The sequence below is a fragment of the Cupressus sempervirens genome, chromosome 6, assembly GCF_028749045.1.
Source record: "Cupressus sempervirens isolate cs-2001-9-10 chromosome 6, ASM2874904v1, whole genome shotgun sequence".
NCBI classification, from domain to species: Eukaryota; Viridiplantae; Streptophyta; class Pinopsida; order Cupressales; family Cupressaceae; genus Cupressus; species Cupressus sempervirens.
Genome location: NC_143123.1, coordinates 644,267,716 through 644,285,754, shown reverse-complemented (window position 1 = coordinate 644,285,754; position 18,039 = coordinate 644,267,716). Strand labels below are relative to the sequence as shown.

General features: G+C 34.9%; 1 protein-coding gene across 1 annotated transcript in view; it reads left to right on the top strand.

Moving 5' to 3' along the window:
* Positions 1-11,522, top strand: part of LOC149553866 (acetylornithine aminotransferase, mitochondrial-like) — a 57,698-nt gene extending 46,176 nt beyond the window's left edge. Inside the window, exon 3 of the mRNA XM_089789228.1 lies at positions 10,664-11,522. Coding sequence (XP_089645354.1) covers positions 10,664-11,206 — 543 coding nt within the window. The 3' untranslated portion in view covers positions 11,207-11,522. The remainder of the gene's footprint in view (positions 1-10,663) is intronic.
* The last annotated feature ends 6,517 nt before the right edge of the window (positions 11,523-18,039 follow it).

The following is an 18,039-nucleotide window of genomic DNA, read 5'->3' as shown; positions in this document are numbered from 1 at the left end:
TCGAAGGGGAATGTCGGTGGTTAGTCCAACAGAGAGAAGGTTTACGAGAAAATTAGGAAAGTGGTGGAAATCCTCTAATTAGAGGATTTCCTACCAAGATTTTTACTAGCTATAGTTTCTCCCCAAAATCTCAAGAATTCGCCTTAGGAAAAAGGGATGTGGTGCAAATTTAGTTGTGAGAGATCCTTTCTAAGATAGCAAATATATTGGTGCAATGTTAAAATGATGAAGAGAAGGAAGATTGGTAATTTTCATAAGGATAACTATTGTAATTTTCTTTGGTGGAAATCCTTTGACCAAAGGATTCCCACTGTGGAAATCCTCTCCTTAGGATTTTGACCCTTCTCATCAACTCAAAATTGATCGAAAATCATGTTGAGGCACGACGACTTGAAAATGAATAGCATGAGGGGTGTGAGATGGAAACTTTTGGGAAAATAATGTTTGGTGGGAATCCTCTCTCTAGAGGACTCCTATTGTGGAAATCCTCTCTCCTTGGGATTCCCACCACATTGATCCCCCCAAGCCCAAAATTGCACCACCCTCTAAAGCACTAAAATCTGGTTTAAGGCATGAACACAACATCATGAATAAAAATGGAGTAAAAAATTGTCAAGGAGAGGTCGAAACGGGATAAGTTTTGGTAATGGGATTTCAAGGAAATCATGTTTGGTGGAAATCCTTTGGCCAGAGGATTCCCGCCTCCTTAATCCTCTCAAACCCAAATTACCCCCTTTTTACTTTGCACCAAAATAGATTTTGAGCAAGTGTTAGAGGTGAGGATGTTGAGTTGAAGTGAAATTGATTGGCAACGGTGAAGTTTTGGAATGATGTATTGGAATTGAGTTGAAGTGAAGTTGATGGAAATCCTCTGAGCTTAGGATTTCCACCCATAGTTTCCTCCCATGTCAAGAATTCCACCTTTTCCATTTCATTAAATCTAAACAAGAGTTGGAGATGAAGGATGCTAATTGAGAACAGATTTAATGATAACAAGAGAAAGGTTTGAAATAGTCGAAGAAAAAGGATAAATTGTGTTTGGTGGAAATTCTCTCTCCAAAGGATTTCCACCTCATTAATCCTCTCAAACTAAAAATTTCCCCCTTTTTATGTTGTTTCAATATTGACTCCAAATAGGTGTTTGAGGTGAAGAATGATGAGTTGAGGCAAAATTGATTAATATTAAGTGTAAAAAATGAATTTTTGTAACAAAATAAAGGTGATCTAGAAAGAGTTTTCATCAACTAATTATTGAAACATAATAGCTTGAATTCCTTTTCATGAGACGTTAACTGATTTTAACTACTAACGATTAATTGAGATAACAAAACCAAATTGGAATGACTGTAATAACATTCAACTGAAATAATTGTAATAATGATTAACTGAAATAACTGTAATAACGATCAACTGAAATAACTGTAACAATGATCAACTAAAATAACTGTAACAATGATCAACTGAAATAATGATTTTCTATCTTTCCTTGCATACAAGTAAAGTAAATGCATAACATAAAATAGAAAGAGGAACATACAAAAAGTAATTGGTGAGTCTTTAATTCGTTGTGCAAGCCTCGACTTTCGGTAAGAGGAGAAGCATTGACTTAGGCTTAACCTACCAACCTCGGACCATATTCATCTCCACACAATCTATTGAATAGAAAGACCCTCCCTACCCCAGGATTAGACTTGGGATACTTTAGTCCAACCACGTGAGCATTTCGCTGTTTAGAATATCTACACAGTTATGGATGGACATGTTTGAATAACTGACACTACTGACATCAAGTGATCATAGATGGCAAACATGCCTTTAACGACATTGGCTAAGGTTTTTCGGATGCGTTCAATGACCCAATCACGACCGCTCAACTTGACAACAGGGGAACAATAAGTATGAACATGCATGAGCTATTAAATGATTTAAAATAATTTAGAATTGTTATGTCATGTTTGACTTTTATTTCCATGTTATTGCAGATTTCCATCTCACCTCTTCACCTTTTCCATGGCCATACAACCGCTGAGTCTGAGCAGTCAGCTCTGTTTGTTGATCCTCAACTTGATATAAGAACATTACATGTTTTCAACATATCATATATTTGTGACTTGAGAAAGAGAATTCTTTGCAAAATAAATACCATGACATTCAGTAGTAAAATAAAGATGTGAAATCATATCATGAATATTTATCTACTTGCACGTAGATGTATTTATGAGGTGGCATCATATTATTTATTTTATAAAAATAATATTATGGTGTCACCTTTATTCCTATATCTATGTGCACATACATAAATATACGTTATAATGATATGTTGGAAAAGTCAATCAAAAACCATTTGAGGTACACATTATGTTTAATTAAAATAATTAATGTTTTAAATGTTTATTTAATAGCTCATGCAGGTCCATCGATTGTATCTTGATGTTCAAGTTGCTAGGTCCTTACCAAGACAATTAAAGATCATACCTGTCAACCTGATAATTGGACTAAGCTAGTATCCCATTCCGTTGATCCCGTTTAGCAATGCTTCTCCCCTTCATCTTCTCCTGCAATCACCCATGCAATATTTTCCACGATAATAACAAGTTTGTAAGAATTTGCCTAAGGCAAGAATGAAATGCCAGGATCTAGAAGCTTAATAGATAGCACAAGAGAGACAAGATATGATCAAATGAGAATGGATTAATCAGAGAATTGGATATCAAATAATTGGATCATATCTTGTCTCTCTTGTGCTATCTCTTGAGCTTCTAGATCTTGGCATTTCATTCTTGGCTTAGGCAAATTCTTACATGGTATCAGAGCCATAGGAGTTTATTTGCATAGCCATTAGAGAGTTTTTTTTTTTTGCAGGTCAAGGTTGGCGCTTGCTGGTGCAAATCAGATTTTAGCGTCACATGCAGAAGGTCAACAAACCCCCAAATTGACTTTTGTTTCATCAAAATCGGACATTTGAGGTGAAATCTACAGTCAATTGATTTTTGGAGGTGTGATGACGATTCAGGAAAAATAATTATAGAAGAGATTTTCAAACAGCGATATCTCCCTTATACAGACTCCTTTTTTTGAGCAATTGTTCTTGTTTTGGGGTAGAATTTCATGATCTACACATTGGTGTAGGTTGTTTGTGATCTCTGTTCTTGAATTTTTCTGAAAATTGCCAATCTCAGTTTTTACAACTTCAAAGGCTTCGTTCGGGCTCATATGGAGACATATTCAGGTGCTATTTTTTTTGAAAGTACATAATTTTTTCTCTACTTTCCAGATCCGTTATCATTTTGTAGTAATTTTGAGTGGACATAGTACTTTCAGCATTTGGTCATTTTTGGCCTATTTTGACACTTGTAATTAATTAGATCCTTGAGAGGTCTTGTGTCTTATCTTGTCGAGTCATATATAGCTTCATATTTTTAGTTGTAAATATCAAAAATCAAAGTCCTACTTTGGCCCAAAATTGGCAAGTGGCTATTTTACCCGCACTAAATATAAAGTGCCAAATCATCTTTGATTGAGTGAAAAGGGGGGGGGGGTGTGTCTTGTGTTTTTGTGTCTCTCTTTCTCTCTTGTGCTCTTTTAATTTTTTGCATCATGGGTTCACCTAAAACTCCACTTTTAACTTCACAAAATTATACTACATGGAAAGATATTGCATGGAGTAGACTAATGGAAAAAGGTTTAAATCTATATGTTGATCAAGAAGCTCAGTAGATAGCACAAGAGAGACAAATGATGATCAAATGAGAATGGATATCATATAATTGGATAAATACATCATAGAAGTGCCTTGTATATAAAGGCAATTGATATGACTAGGAGTCAGCAAAGAGATAAGCATAACAACTAAGCACGTCCACCAAGAGTGGATTATCCTCCATTGTGCATAAATGTACGTGCAACAATGAGAGGATAAGAATGCAAAGGTGTATCTCATAAAGAGATATAGTAGACAACATGTGCTCAATTGGAGTGCAAACTACTATGTTTTCTACATGACAACTTACGTGAATATGCAAACTCCTAGGTGTCTACATGACAACTAATATGCTAATGCATTAACCTAAGTAAATTTAAGTAAAGTGTAATTAGTAAATACTTAATTACACCAACAAAGTTCCATGATAAATCCATATTAACATTTAATGTAGATAAGGAATTTAATTATTAACCATAATTTCGAAATCAAGCAACTGCTAATCATCACATGACAAACAATGGATAACGACCATCATTATTAAACAGTTAACATAATTATACAACGGATATATTTAACCTCTCTTTTCACATGATTATGAAAGAAAATCCATTCAATTCAACAACTATAAATAAATTTAAATTAGGTCAAAATTTGGGATGTAACATTAAGTGCTGGAATTTTTTGAAGGGGAAGCTAAATCATATTTGGTGGAAATCCTCTAACCATAGTATTCCCATTGTGGAAATCCTCTCTCTAGAGGATTCCCCCCACAATAATCATTCCAACTTAGAATTCCCCCCTTTCCCTTTAACCTTATTTCTTCATGCAAAATGAAAGACAAATCAAATGGGTAGATCAAAAAGTTGTAGAAGAAAGGAATTTTAATGCTAAGTGACTGAAATTGGGATGATTTTTTTTATTGTGCTTGGTGGAAATCCTCTGACTAGATGATACCCATTGTAGAAGTCCTCTCTCCTTAGGATTTCCATTCAATAACTTTGTTTTCCAAGCCTGTAGAAATACTTGAGACATTGGCCATTGCAAGAAGATAGAAAGACTTAATTTGAATAACAAAAATCATTTTGTTTATTATTGATGTGATTTTATTTCGCAAACTTAATGCTTTTCTCCTTTGTTTTGCAAGGTAAATTCAAGGAGAAGCTAGAGGGTAAGGTGATGATCAAGGCCTCAAAACTTCAAGGCGATGCTACAAGGAGATGGTTCAAGCTCGACAAGTCAAGTGAGAACACTGAGAAGGAAAGCTCAAGCTCACCATCAATGACAAATTGCTCTTACAAATACTATTTTGTGCATGCAAAGAACATATTTTAATTGATAAAATTTGTTACATAGCATCATATATAGTCACCAACAATAATTTTGCAAGGAATGAAATAGTCCAAATCCAATATCAATGTGTGCTTCTCAAAACTGATTCGCTCAAGCCGATTAGGTCACTAATCTGAGCGATGAAGTACTCCTAGGGAGTCAAAACTTCAGAAACAATAGAGATTTTGTGACTCTGCCACTTTCATTTTTAGTCGTAGACTATCATTTGTCTCTGAGGACATCTTTGGACGACTCACTTACACTCTTGTGGTTAAAGAAAATTGTGAAATGCTAAACTAACAATGCTTCACACACTTAAGAAATGATTCTTGGTATTGAAAATCTATTAGAGGAGTCAAAATGCGCTCAAAGCTCAAAACTCGATCGTTAAGGAATGCGTTTGGAAAAAAAATGCATGGAGAACTCCTAAATGCACTAAAAGTGCAATTTGTCCTTTCTTAAAGAATCTCCTAAAGTTTTGAAATCCCTCATACCCATGGTTATGCACTCAAAGTGCAAATTTGTGAAGGCTAAGGAAAACTTATAAAATGTAAAGTCCTCCACTATAGTCAATATGCGGTCATAGCTTAAACTGTATACAATCAAGGAATACTTAGTGCAAACATTGTAGAGGCAAAGAATTGCAAGGAAACACTAAGAATTGACTCGATATTTATAGTATTATACCTTTTAAGGCAACATTTAATAATACATGAGAATTTGTATTTGCTCATGAAGAGGATAGGTGAGAATAGGTGAATTAAATTAATTGCAAAATCCAAAACTTGTGCCTATATCTAGCATCACACATATAAAGGAGGCTGGGACACATGATTCAAGTTTTGGAACCTTCTTGCTGTAACTAAAGCATAGTTCCTAGGCTCGGGCTTTGTTTGGACTTTACAAGGCTGACTTTGATTTGTGAGCTGACTACGACTCGACAAAATGAAAAGCCCTTGAAATTTAGACATTTTTATTGATTTAAAACTTGTTTCATGCACCCATTATTGAATAGAGCTTAAATACACTATAACATCATCAAGTAGAAGCTAATTTGATCACATACATACATCCATCCATCATATAAGTACAAATGTGTATTGTATATGAAGGAAATTTAAAAAAAAAAAAAAAATATATATATATATATATATATATAGTTAGATGTATGTAAAATCCATGAAATCCATGACATCAAATGTTCCCAAGCATACATGTAAATAAAAACAAGTCTATAGCTCAAGCTCTACATCAAGTTCAGCCTTAAGAGTAGTCTATCTTCCTCTTATAGAGGTGTGTGAGGTAGATCTTAGATGACTGACAAACCATAGTCTCTGGTTTCGCTTTGATCAACATCATCTGCACTTGATCTTGCTCTATCTTCCTTTGCCATAGGAACAACCTCAGCGTCTCTATCTGCTTGGTCAACTCATTTGTGGTCCTCAATGAAGACATGCTTGATAGACTTAGTGAGCTACTCAGACTCTAGATCGACCTTTGCTAGAGTGATTGCAGAGGAGTCAATGTCCAAAATCTCTCTAGTCCTAAGTTTAAGGTTGTGATGTACAATGACAAGATCATTTAACCTCCCCATGAATGATCTACTACACCTCTTTGAGTGGACGTGCTCGAACATGGATCAATTTCACTCACATCCAAAAGTTCTACATGAGTGACTCAAAATAAGGATGGCAAATTTTTGAAGGTTTGGGGCTGTAGGCCAGAACATTTGCCACCATCTATCTGAATTAAGGAAAAAAAACCAGTCTCATTTGCAAGTATCCAATGACTTAGATTATAAAATCAAAATGTATCAGCCATAAACTAAGTTTAATATATATTTCTACCTTTTTGCGATTTTGTCTAAGCGTCTTTACAAATCTTGCTTACAAGAATCACGCCTAACGCATTATTATATGCATCCATCTTGTGCAGTATAGTTGTACCATCACTAGACATCTTTTGTATCACTATATATATGCCACTAAGAGGCTCCTCATCCGTCTTGAAGTTTTGTGGGAACAAAATGTTGGATGAGGAAATAAGTTGCTGCATATATGGCCCTGTGAAGCTGGTTTTGCTATCTGCTATCAATTCTCTCCCAAATGGGGTCAATATATATTCTCAACTCCTGCATTTATGGATCTAATGGCCTCCTTGGCCCTACCCACACCCTCATATATGTAGCCCATAGAAGGCTTCTCCCCATCAACAACTCGTAGAACTACTAGGGGCTCAGTGAAATGACCTACATATAATGTTAAACAAAAATAGCTAAGTCGCAAGCGCACACTATATAATTCTTTTTGCAAAGTTGCAAAAAAAACAAAATTATGCATACAAAACTATAAAAAATAAATTCTAATATTAAATATTCTATAATATATTTACTTACACAATCTCTGCACAAGGGGTCCAAAAACTCGTCTCATAAAAAATGCAATCTGCCACATTCATCCTTGTAGTGGCCGTAGTGCATGATGAGGAAGTCCAGTCCTCACCCACAAACATGCACCTCAAAGCTGCCTTTCATATAGTGTGAGAAAATTTGAGGCAAGTCTCGTAATAGAGTTTCTTTCTCACTACTTGGAGTTTCATTACCCATAATATTTTATTTACCCCTCTTTTCTTAATTTGTTATCCATAATTTTAATATTTATAATTGAATGCAATAACTCTAATCTAAACACAATATAATAATATAATTTACAAATTTGTTTTTTTATATTTAATCATTAGACTAAATTACATATCTGTTAACGATTATTTATGATTTTTGAATGGATGAACCCAGAAAAAACCTTGCCCTAAACTTATTTTGCTGGACCCATGAATTGAACTTATGTGTGTGAACTATTAGAATATTATAATGTTTCTTTAATGGTCATCTTAGTTAGTCTTCAATTTATTAGGTAGTTTGTATTTTGGTCTTTAGTTCATGATTGTCTCTTTTAAATATACTGTCTTTGTAAGTCTATATAAGGAGCTTTCATCTCCTATGTTTAATACAACTACAACTACATCGATTTATCATAACATGGTGTATTTGAGCGGGTCATGGGATTTTTAAATTTGATGACTAAAAAAAAAAATTCAAGCCTCTCTTGATCTGGAATTTTTTCATAAATTTATTTTTGTTTTTGAAATTAAAAATGGAGGTTTTTTATGAAATTTTTGTAGTTTTTTGTTGAAAATCGCAAGCCTAGTTGAGGGTTTTGATTGCGTGATTTCTTAGTTTGGGCAAAAGTCTATTTTTTGGAGGTTGCATGCACTTGCATTTTTTTTTGCATGTACTTGCATGCACTTGCGTGTTTGTTGCATGCGCTGTTTTACCATGCGAAGTCTTGTGTTTTCCTTCATGAAGATTTTTCTAATGGGTCTTTATTATTTATCCCTCAAAAACTTTCTGATTCTGTAATTCACAAAGTTGTATAGGATTAATTTGTAGGTTTATAAATTTTTCCTCAAAAATTATCTGGCAGGTTTATTTTTCTTCCTAAAAAATTATGTTGGGTTTTATCGTTTTTCCTAAAAAATGAAGCTTTATATTCTTTGATCAGTGTCTCAAATTCCTTTTTTTAGTTTTGATTGATTTTCACCTAAAAAATCATCCGTTTTTTGGATTTTTCTCCTAAAAAATCATGGCCATTTACAATCTATTTTGGGGCATCATGCTCAGCTGTAAAGTTTGGAGGGTTTGTTGATTTTTCCTCAAAATCGTGCTAGCTGTTCTTAGTGTTTTTCTCTGTCTCCAGGGAAGAGCAACTCCATTATGGAACACCATGTTGGATGTTTTTGTGATGATTTCTGGTCAAATGTTTTGCTTATCTTGGGAGGCTTAGTGGCAGCCGCATCTCAGTGGCAGACTCTAGTCTCTTATTGCAAAGCATTCAAAGGGGACAACCTTCTCTGTTCTTTTCAATATGAATTTTGGCTATTCTTGGTCAATTAACATTCTACAGATCCAGGGAGGGTCTCAATAGCAGCAGAATGTTTCGAAGTATTTGTGACCAAAAGACAGTAGTTAGATGATGACCATTAAGAGAGGGTATTAGAATATTATAATGTTCCTTTAATGGCCATCTTGGAAAGTCTTTAGTTTATTAGGTAGTTTCTATTTCCATCTTTAGTTCACGTTTTTTTTAGAAACATCATCTTTGTAAATCTATATAAGGAGCTTTCATCTCTTCTATTTAATACAACTACATCAAGATCGATTTACCATAACATGAACCATGATCGGAATCAGAACTGCAACGTTGATCATTTTTTTGTAATGAACTGGTCTCTGTTGTTTTACAAATAAACAGTTTTTTGTCATGCCTGTCCTTTTTATTTCTCTCCAGGTGGATATATCATTGTTATTATTGCATAGTATTTTCTTTTTCAATGTTTGTAACACATGTTTGTAAATTTGAGTATAACAATTTGTGTTGTTCTGGAAGAAGCTCTTTATTTAGCCACTGTAATGACCTTCCTACTTTGGGCTGCTGGACATGGATGTTTTCCCAAGATAGGAAGTGCAAAGGGGTATACGGGCTATTATGGACTGCCACATATTTCTTTTTGCTATTATGATGTAAAAAATGCTATACAAGGTCAGAAAAATCCTTCAGGTTAGCAAATTTTTTAACTCAATTTCCTAAACTCTTCAACTTACATTTTCATATGTTATTGCTAGAGAAGTCTGTAGTCTCTACAATGGGTCTATTGACCCTAGAAGTATGAAACACAAATTTTATTATAACAAATTATGAAAAGGCTTTGTGCAGAATGAGTACGCAGCAATAGCAATAGAAAAATCTGATTATAATTTTCTTTTGGTTGTTCGAATTTTCATTTACCTGTTGCATGTATGATTCAGAAGTCTGTTGTTGGAATTTGACGTAGTTCTTGCAGTTATTCTTTTCATAGAGTTTTCTATTGTAGAGGGGTTAAGATTCAAGATATTAGGATCTCAGATTCAGTGCATTACTGTCAGTTACTCATAATTAAAATTTCTACTAATTTGTGTCTTTTATTCTCATGATTGGCATTCAGATTAATTTCACTCCTGATCTACTTTTCGTTGACATGTTGGTGCTTGTCCATCTTACATGAGTCAACTTTAGCTGTCACAGAGTTTTGTCCTTTATAGAACAAACTCTCACCGACTTGTTTTAGGACAAACTCTCACCAACTTATCTGTGAGATCTGTCTCTAACATCATCTGCTGACAATAATTTAGAGCTTAATTTTCAAACGAGATTCAACCTGAGCCCCAGCCAAGTCTTGATCTTCATTTGGCATGTATTCCCATAGCTTGTGGTCAAAATTAGTAGGATCTTGCACCCGCTTTGACCATTTTAAACCACTTTTCATGCTGGATTCACCTTACAGTTATGGACCTAATTTAGTGGGGTTGGAACCCTGATCTGTAGTAAATATGGCTTTGCCAGAAAACCAGCCCTGGACATAGGTTTTACAAACTTAACTAATGTAACCAACAAAATAACTTTGGAAAATGTTACCTGTCGTAGTTTTGCCAGAACATTTTGTTATATATTTTCTAATAATTTAAGTAAGGTATCCTTTGATGCTATTGCTATATTTTTGGAAGAGAAGGTTTAATCTGACAGATGAATATTTCAGGTTCAATGTGGGCTTGGTCGAACAGGAAAGCTTTGGGCACATCAAGCATACGATGTGGAGCCAGACATAATGACTTTGGCAAAGCCACTGGCTGGAGGCTTGCCCATTGGTGCTGTTTTAGTAACAGAAAATGTTGCTGCAGCAATAGGTCCTGGGGATCATGGAAGTACTTTTGCTGGGGGACCTCTTGTTTGCCATGCTGCCCTTGCAGTTCTGGATAGAATTCAAGAAAATGGGTTCCTGGATGGTGTGGCTAGAAAAGGACAGTATTTAAAAGACTTGCTGAGTGAAAAATTGGGGGCCAATGATCATGTGAAAGAAATTCGTGGCCCAGGGCTTCTTGTGGGTATTGAGCTTGATGTTTCAGCTTCACCTTTGGCTGATGCTGCCCGGCAGGCTGGCCTCTTAATCCTTACTGCTGGTAAAGGAAATGTTGTTAGGCTTGCTCCACCACTTATTATTTCAGAAGAAGAGCTGGAAGAAGCAGCAGTTGTTCTTTCGAAATGTATTCGGGTTCTTGATGAAAAGAAACCACTAAATTAAATTGTAAGGAAATCAATGCAAGATTAGAGTAGATTGAAGGCATGAGAATGTTCATGCGGCTCATTAGATGATACTGTGATGATTCCTAGAAATATTGTGTGGTACAAGTTTAGTTTTCAGAGAACAGACATCAAGAAACCCCGCAAAGGTTATTTCCCTGGGAACTCACAGCTAGTAGTCAAATTTTTGCACGTGCATAAATCTTAGATTTTGTAATAATATTTTAGCTTTATTAGTCCATTGACATGACAGGTATTCTATAGTGATTGATATGAACGAGAAGCCAACAAGCCAATCAAATGATTTTTTTCCTCTAGATTTTCTTATATCTATTCTAATTTTAATATTTTAAACATGGCAATATTAATAGTCTCATTAGTATATTAGCCTATTTTTGAATGAAATGGTGATTTTACGCTTTTCCATTTAATTGCAATTTATTATTTTTAAAAGACTAATCATGAAGTTATGTTTTTTTATCAACTACAAATGTTATGATTTTCTACCCTTTCCTACATGTTTGTAATGACATTGAAAACTTTATTGCCATCCTCATAGTCTTTTTGCCTATGTTTATGAGGCTTATCTTGTCCAAGAGACGAGACATATTCTGATTTCAAATTAAATGTTGTCATTGAAGGTTATATAGAACCATAGTTCCAAGAATCACGGCGATTCATGCGATTCACGCGATTCGGCGATTCGATTCAAGCCAAACGATTTTTTGTGAATCGGTGAATTGAATCAGCGATAAAGGGTTTATGAAATAAGTTACTCACTAAATTTCAAGGGTTTTTTAAATTTTCCGATTCATGGCCGATTCGATTCCGATTCATGGCCGATTCACGATTTGATTCGGCCTTGCCGATTCCGATCCGATTCCGATTCTTGTTACTTTGTATAGAACATAAAAAATATTTTGGAAAGTGGAGAGGGGCAAACTCTGTTTTGCAACTAAGTGCATATTGCTTCTACCATTAATGCTGTCAGGCATTTATTGTTGCTTGGTGATAAAGCAAAGCTGTTACCATAAGTTTGAAGTCACCAGGTTTAACTCATTCCAAGGAGTCTTCTCACTGCAGAACAGACCCTCGTCAGAGGAAAAAAAATCTTTATAAGTAGGCGTTGAACAATGAAGTACCCTTGCTCCTCGGTTTGAAATTCTAGTAACAACAATCCTACAGAAAAAAAGAGCTGAATGGAGGAGGAAATAGAGGTAATAATTCCTCTGCCCCTGCTTGTGTACTCAAACCTAACCCATAAATGGCCTGGGCTATTAAAGTCAAGAAGAATGGGCTTAAAATTCTTGCAGCCCAAGATATTGACAAGCTCCATCCTAGAGCATATTTGAACAAATGGATTGATAATATAAGGAGTTAAAAATCTGATTTTATTTTTTCTTGTTTGTGTATTTTTTTGTTGCCAACCCTTGTTCTCAAAAAGAAGTGGTTAACAAGCACTTTGGGAGAATTGGTTTTGCTTGTGTTAGGTCCAGGCCTTGATCACCCAAGGTGGTTCACACGAAAGTCTTGGCTCTTTCTTCCCCTCGGTAGATTAATGTATGCAACCTTCTTCCTTTTGCGTTGAACCTTCTTTCTCAAACCCTTGAGCTAATTAGCAAGTTCTAAGGGTTGATAAAAATGATAACCTATAACCCCATAATGATGTGAGGGTTCTCATGTTCATTGAACTTGGTAAAGGCCTACCCAAAGAAATTGTATTTGAATTCTATGATTGTAACCTATTTTTGTGCCCTATTTCGTATTTGGGTGACCTAACTCTTGTTTCCTCTGTAGAAGGGGAGGCCATATGAGACACACATATCTTCTTGTAAAAAACAATATCCCTAATTTTTTAAAAATTAACCTAGTCATGTGAAGGTTGTAATCCAACTTAGTAAGGAATCCTAATAGTGACAACCCTTAGAAGAGGGTTCTATCTCTTGATATTTCTCGTTTGGTTCTTCTAAAGCTCTTTGTGCTTCTCTTGATGCCCTCAAGGCAAACCTTCAACACCAATCCTCACCACCACCATCTAGAGCCAATTTGTCTAAGTTGGATTCACTCCTTGGTGCTAATGAGATGAATTTTGGTTTGGAGCTCCAAATCCCAAACCAAAGCATAGAACACAAAATGACCAACAAATTGTTCTATAGAGAAACTTTTTGACCATAAATTCTAGAATCAAGCTCTGACCTCTATGTTGCTACCTTCCTCTAACTCTAACAATGACAAACCTCAGAAGAGGGTTCTAACCCTTAATATTTCTCCTCTAGTTTATCTAGAGCTCTTTGTTATTCCCTTGATGCCCTTAAAAAACAATTGTCAACAACAATTCTACCTGAGCTAATATGTCTCAGCTGGATTCATTGCTTGATGCTATTGAGATTAATTTTGGTTTGAAGCCCCATAATCCCAAACCAAAGCATCATACTCAAAATGCCCAACAAAATGGTCTAGAGAGAAACATTCTTACCATAAATTCAAAAATCAAGCTCTGCCCCCTTCGTTGTTGCCTTTCTCGAACCCCATGATGGATCCACCCTCCCTACTAGCAGATGGGTAGCGATGACCAATGTCCAAACGTACCTTAAAAAATGTTCCCAAGGAGAAACTAAAGGATGATAATTAAGTGAGGTGGTTGAGGAGGCTAATTCATCCCTTTGGGGTCTTGATGCTATTAAGTTTTCCTAAGATCTTGAAGGCAACTTGTTTTACTAATAACTAACTTTTATCCTAGCCCCTCCACCCCTACCTCCCCCTAACTTTGGACCACCCAAGTTTAACCAAAATAAATCTAATGGCAAAATGTTTGTCATTCCCCTTATGGGTAGTGGAGAGGGTTCTCCAACTGGGGATGGTGATCCCAAAGAACAAGTTGAGAGCTAAAATGTTTTAGAGAAAGTCCCAGATGGGCATAAAAGTAAAGATACAAATCTGTTGATATTTAATACAAAAAAGAAAGAAGAAAACCTAGAACTAGTTGTTTTGAAAAGAGAGGAAATGATGGAATATAATTTTTTGAGGATACTGATCTTACTATCAAAAGAAAAGAGGTAGGCCTCCCAATTTTGTTAGTTGCATTAAGTCATCTAAGATTCTAAGATGAAAGTTCCCCAAGTGCTTTAAAGCTCCAATAGTAATTGACCCTTAAGTTGTTCATGATGGATGCCAAATTTGTATCTTGGAATGCTAGAGGATATGAATCCCTTGACAAGAAAGATGTGATCAATAGATTCTTGAGGAACCAATAAGGTTTTAACTTTCTATTGCTTCATGAGATCAAAGTAGTTGGCTTTTATGTAGATACATCTTTATAGTGTATTTGGAATGATGCAAAGCCTTTTTTCACATCTCATCAAAAAAATGAAAAGGGGAGGGCTATCCTTGTTGGCCATGGATGGCTTAAATACATAATACATTGGGGGTGCTCCCCTTGCAATATAATGTTTTGGGTGATTCTGAACTTTGATGATAAAGAAGTTGGTTTTGGATCTATATATGCCTCCAATGACCATTTTGAGAGAAATATGTCTATGGAGATAGGATGTGGAGTCTGAAGGATATTCCTTGGACTTGAGCCAGGGATTTTAACATGATAGATATACCCCAGGAAAATTCGGTGGTGTTGAATTTGAATGGAGAGGTGATGAATAGTTCTTTTGGTATAAATTGATCAGTGAACTCAATCTATTTGATCCATTAGCTGGTATGAGAGAAAAACACAATGATATTTGGTATACATGGTCCAACTTTTAGAAAGGGGAAAGACAAATCTATTATAAACTAGACAGGTTCAATTTTTTTAAGGAGACCTTTAGTTTAAATAAAGAGAGGAATAGGGTGATTTTAAAAATTGTTCCTTATACTCTCTTTGATCACCACCCTATTGTTGCCTCAAACTTCTAGATTGGGAAGGACTCACCTCTTGGTAGAAAGTTAGATGATTTTTTGTTGAATATCTCCATTTTAAGGGATGGAGTCCATTAATGTTGCTACACAAGTGATAAGAAGGTACAACGATAGCGTTGTAATGTATCACAATGCTATTAAGTAGTGGGAGACAATGAAAAGTAGTTGGAAGGGCATGTTCCACGTAATTCAGAAGAAAAAGGAAAAATATTCTAGAAGGTGGGAAAACTGCCTTCATAATAAACTTTGTGAAGTAGAGCAAAACATTTGACAAAACCCTTCAAATATGGTAGTCTTGGATGCCCTAGCTCAATCTAGGGCCTCATCGAGGAAGCTTCAAGATGCTAAGATCTGGGGAGCCAAAGACATAGCTATACTCAATTAGTTAGATGATGGGAATAAAGGTACCAAGTACTGTTTTCGATTGTTAAAGAGTAAGGAAGCTAGAGACAAAATCGATTGTATTTGTGAAGGAGGGAGTGAACTTAATAGCCAAGAAGATATACTATCGACATTTTCCATTTTTAATTCTAATTTATTTACTTCAAAAGATGATAGGGCCTCCATGAAGAATAGGGGATTTAAGACAGAGAAGGTTATTTCGAAGAAAAAGTTAATGAAGGATGCTCATAGGCTAGATTAACCTATATGCAAGGAGGAAATCACTAATGCTATTTTGAAGATGAGTAATGAAAAGGCTAAGGACTTGATGGGTTGCCCATTGAGTTTTACAAGAGCAATATTCATTGGATTTGGCAGGATATCATGATGCAGTATGAAGAATCTATTAATATTGGTTTCTTAGGATGAGTATGTTAGCATGAATGCTGATGGTATTCCCTTGGGGGAGTATCCTAAGCATTGGAGAGCATCGACATGTTGTATTCATGACTGTGCAGGGTAAACTTTAAGAAACCCCCCTCCAGAAAAAGATATAAATTATTGGTGAATCTTTCATTATTTTGAAAAACTAAATTATTTTTATTGGCGAATATCTCAATTTTAAATTTTTTTAAAATGTTATTTACATTGTCGATTATTTTGGAGTCATAATTTTTGAGTAGAAAATATTGGCAAATCTCAATAATAATAGGAAGTTCGCTAATTGTCATGGAATATTACAAATTAAAATTGAACATGTTTTATCTCATGGAAATTATGAGGATAATTACATTATATTTTAAATCAATAGTAAAAACTAAATATTGGTAATATATCCCTAAAGTAACTAATAATTATTATAATTATTGGTGAATTAATTTTAATTTCTTTGATAATATATAATATTTAGGTGAATCAAATCTAACCATGTATCAAATATTATGGGGAATCTTTGAGTTTAATTTTTTTAATAAAATAAATTATTGAGTGATTTTAAATATTTTAAAACTAAATTTAATAAAAATGTGGCAATTTAGGTTGTATTAAATCTTAAATTATTAGCCAAATTACTAGCAAAAAAAAATTTTAAAATTCGCAAAATTATGAATATTCACCACTAAAAAATACCCTATGATTGTGTTTGTCATTGATGTCAACATAGCAAGAATTTTGTGAAGATTGACAGACTAGAAGACAAAGATAGTGATCATATGGACAAAGTTTTGATTGTCAGGAGGCAGGTGGTCAAGGACATGTTCCATATAGTGTCCTGATGATGAGGTTAAATGTGCGTAATCTAACTTGAAGAGATACAAAAGTTATTTGTGATTTACAAAGAGCAATGCAAAGATCGAGTACATGAAAAGCAATTTCTGGCAATCCTATTATATCTTCTAACAAAGATTTAGTCTGGAGATGCAAAGTTAGATAGTAACAAAGGACAGTGTGATGATGACATTCGTAAATGTGCAAGCCCTAAGATGCGTGTGTGAAGAAATTGTATAGACTATGAGCCGATAGTGCTATGTGCAATTGTGAAATGATTAATTATCTTATTATAATTAATTAGGAAAGCCTCAAGGCTGACTCAAGGAATTATTTTGAAGATATGGTATAAAGGGAAGATGTTTTCCTTGTTTGAAAGATGTATCATTGTGAAGTGTGCAAGGAATTGCAAAAATGAGCAGAGTGTTTGATGAATGCGAGTAAGCAATCCAAGGGATTATTGGGTGCAAAGTTTGTGATTTGGTATCAAGATCAGAAGGAGTAGAAGTCCAGTTGACAGGATGAAGAAAGAGGAAGTAGTATAGTTCAGTTCTATTATTCTGCAAAGAATAATATAGGGATCATGGACAATGGGTTCATTGGTCTTGCCCTTGAAGTTGTTTGGACAGTGGATCCATCTGCCTTCTACAACTTCTAACAGGGTTGAGACAACTCCTAATAGGGTTGGAATCTCCTAACAGGGATTCAAAGTCTCCTGACAGGGATTGGAATGTATTGAATGTATTCTATAGACTCCTAATAGGGTCTATATTATAACAAGGAATATTTATATTAGTACACCATCTTGTGGGTACCATCCCCACCGGGGTTTTCCCTCTGATCAAGGGTTTCTCTAGTTAACATATTTGGTGTTATTGTGCATGAGTATCTTGTTGTGGTTCATAATTATATTGTTGATATGGTTAAGATTTAATAAGATTGATAATTGTGATAGTAGTTTGATAACTAATTCACCCTCCCTCTCAGTTATATTGGTGGACTATATTTTCTAACAATTGGTATCAGAGTATCAAGTCCTAGAAGGGAAAGCTTAACAACTTTGGGGGATCAATGGCAAGTCATTTCAGAAAGGATAGTTATAAGTTTGATGGGGTTAACTATGACAGTTGGAAGGATAAGATGAAGACTCATTTGTTGTGTATAGTTCCAAGATATTGGCTATTGACAAAAAGTAGAAAGACAATTGTGGAAAAAGAAAAGATTGAACATTTGAGTGAAGTAGAGAGAGATTTATTCATGTGTAATATGTGAGCC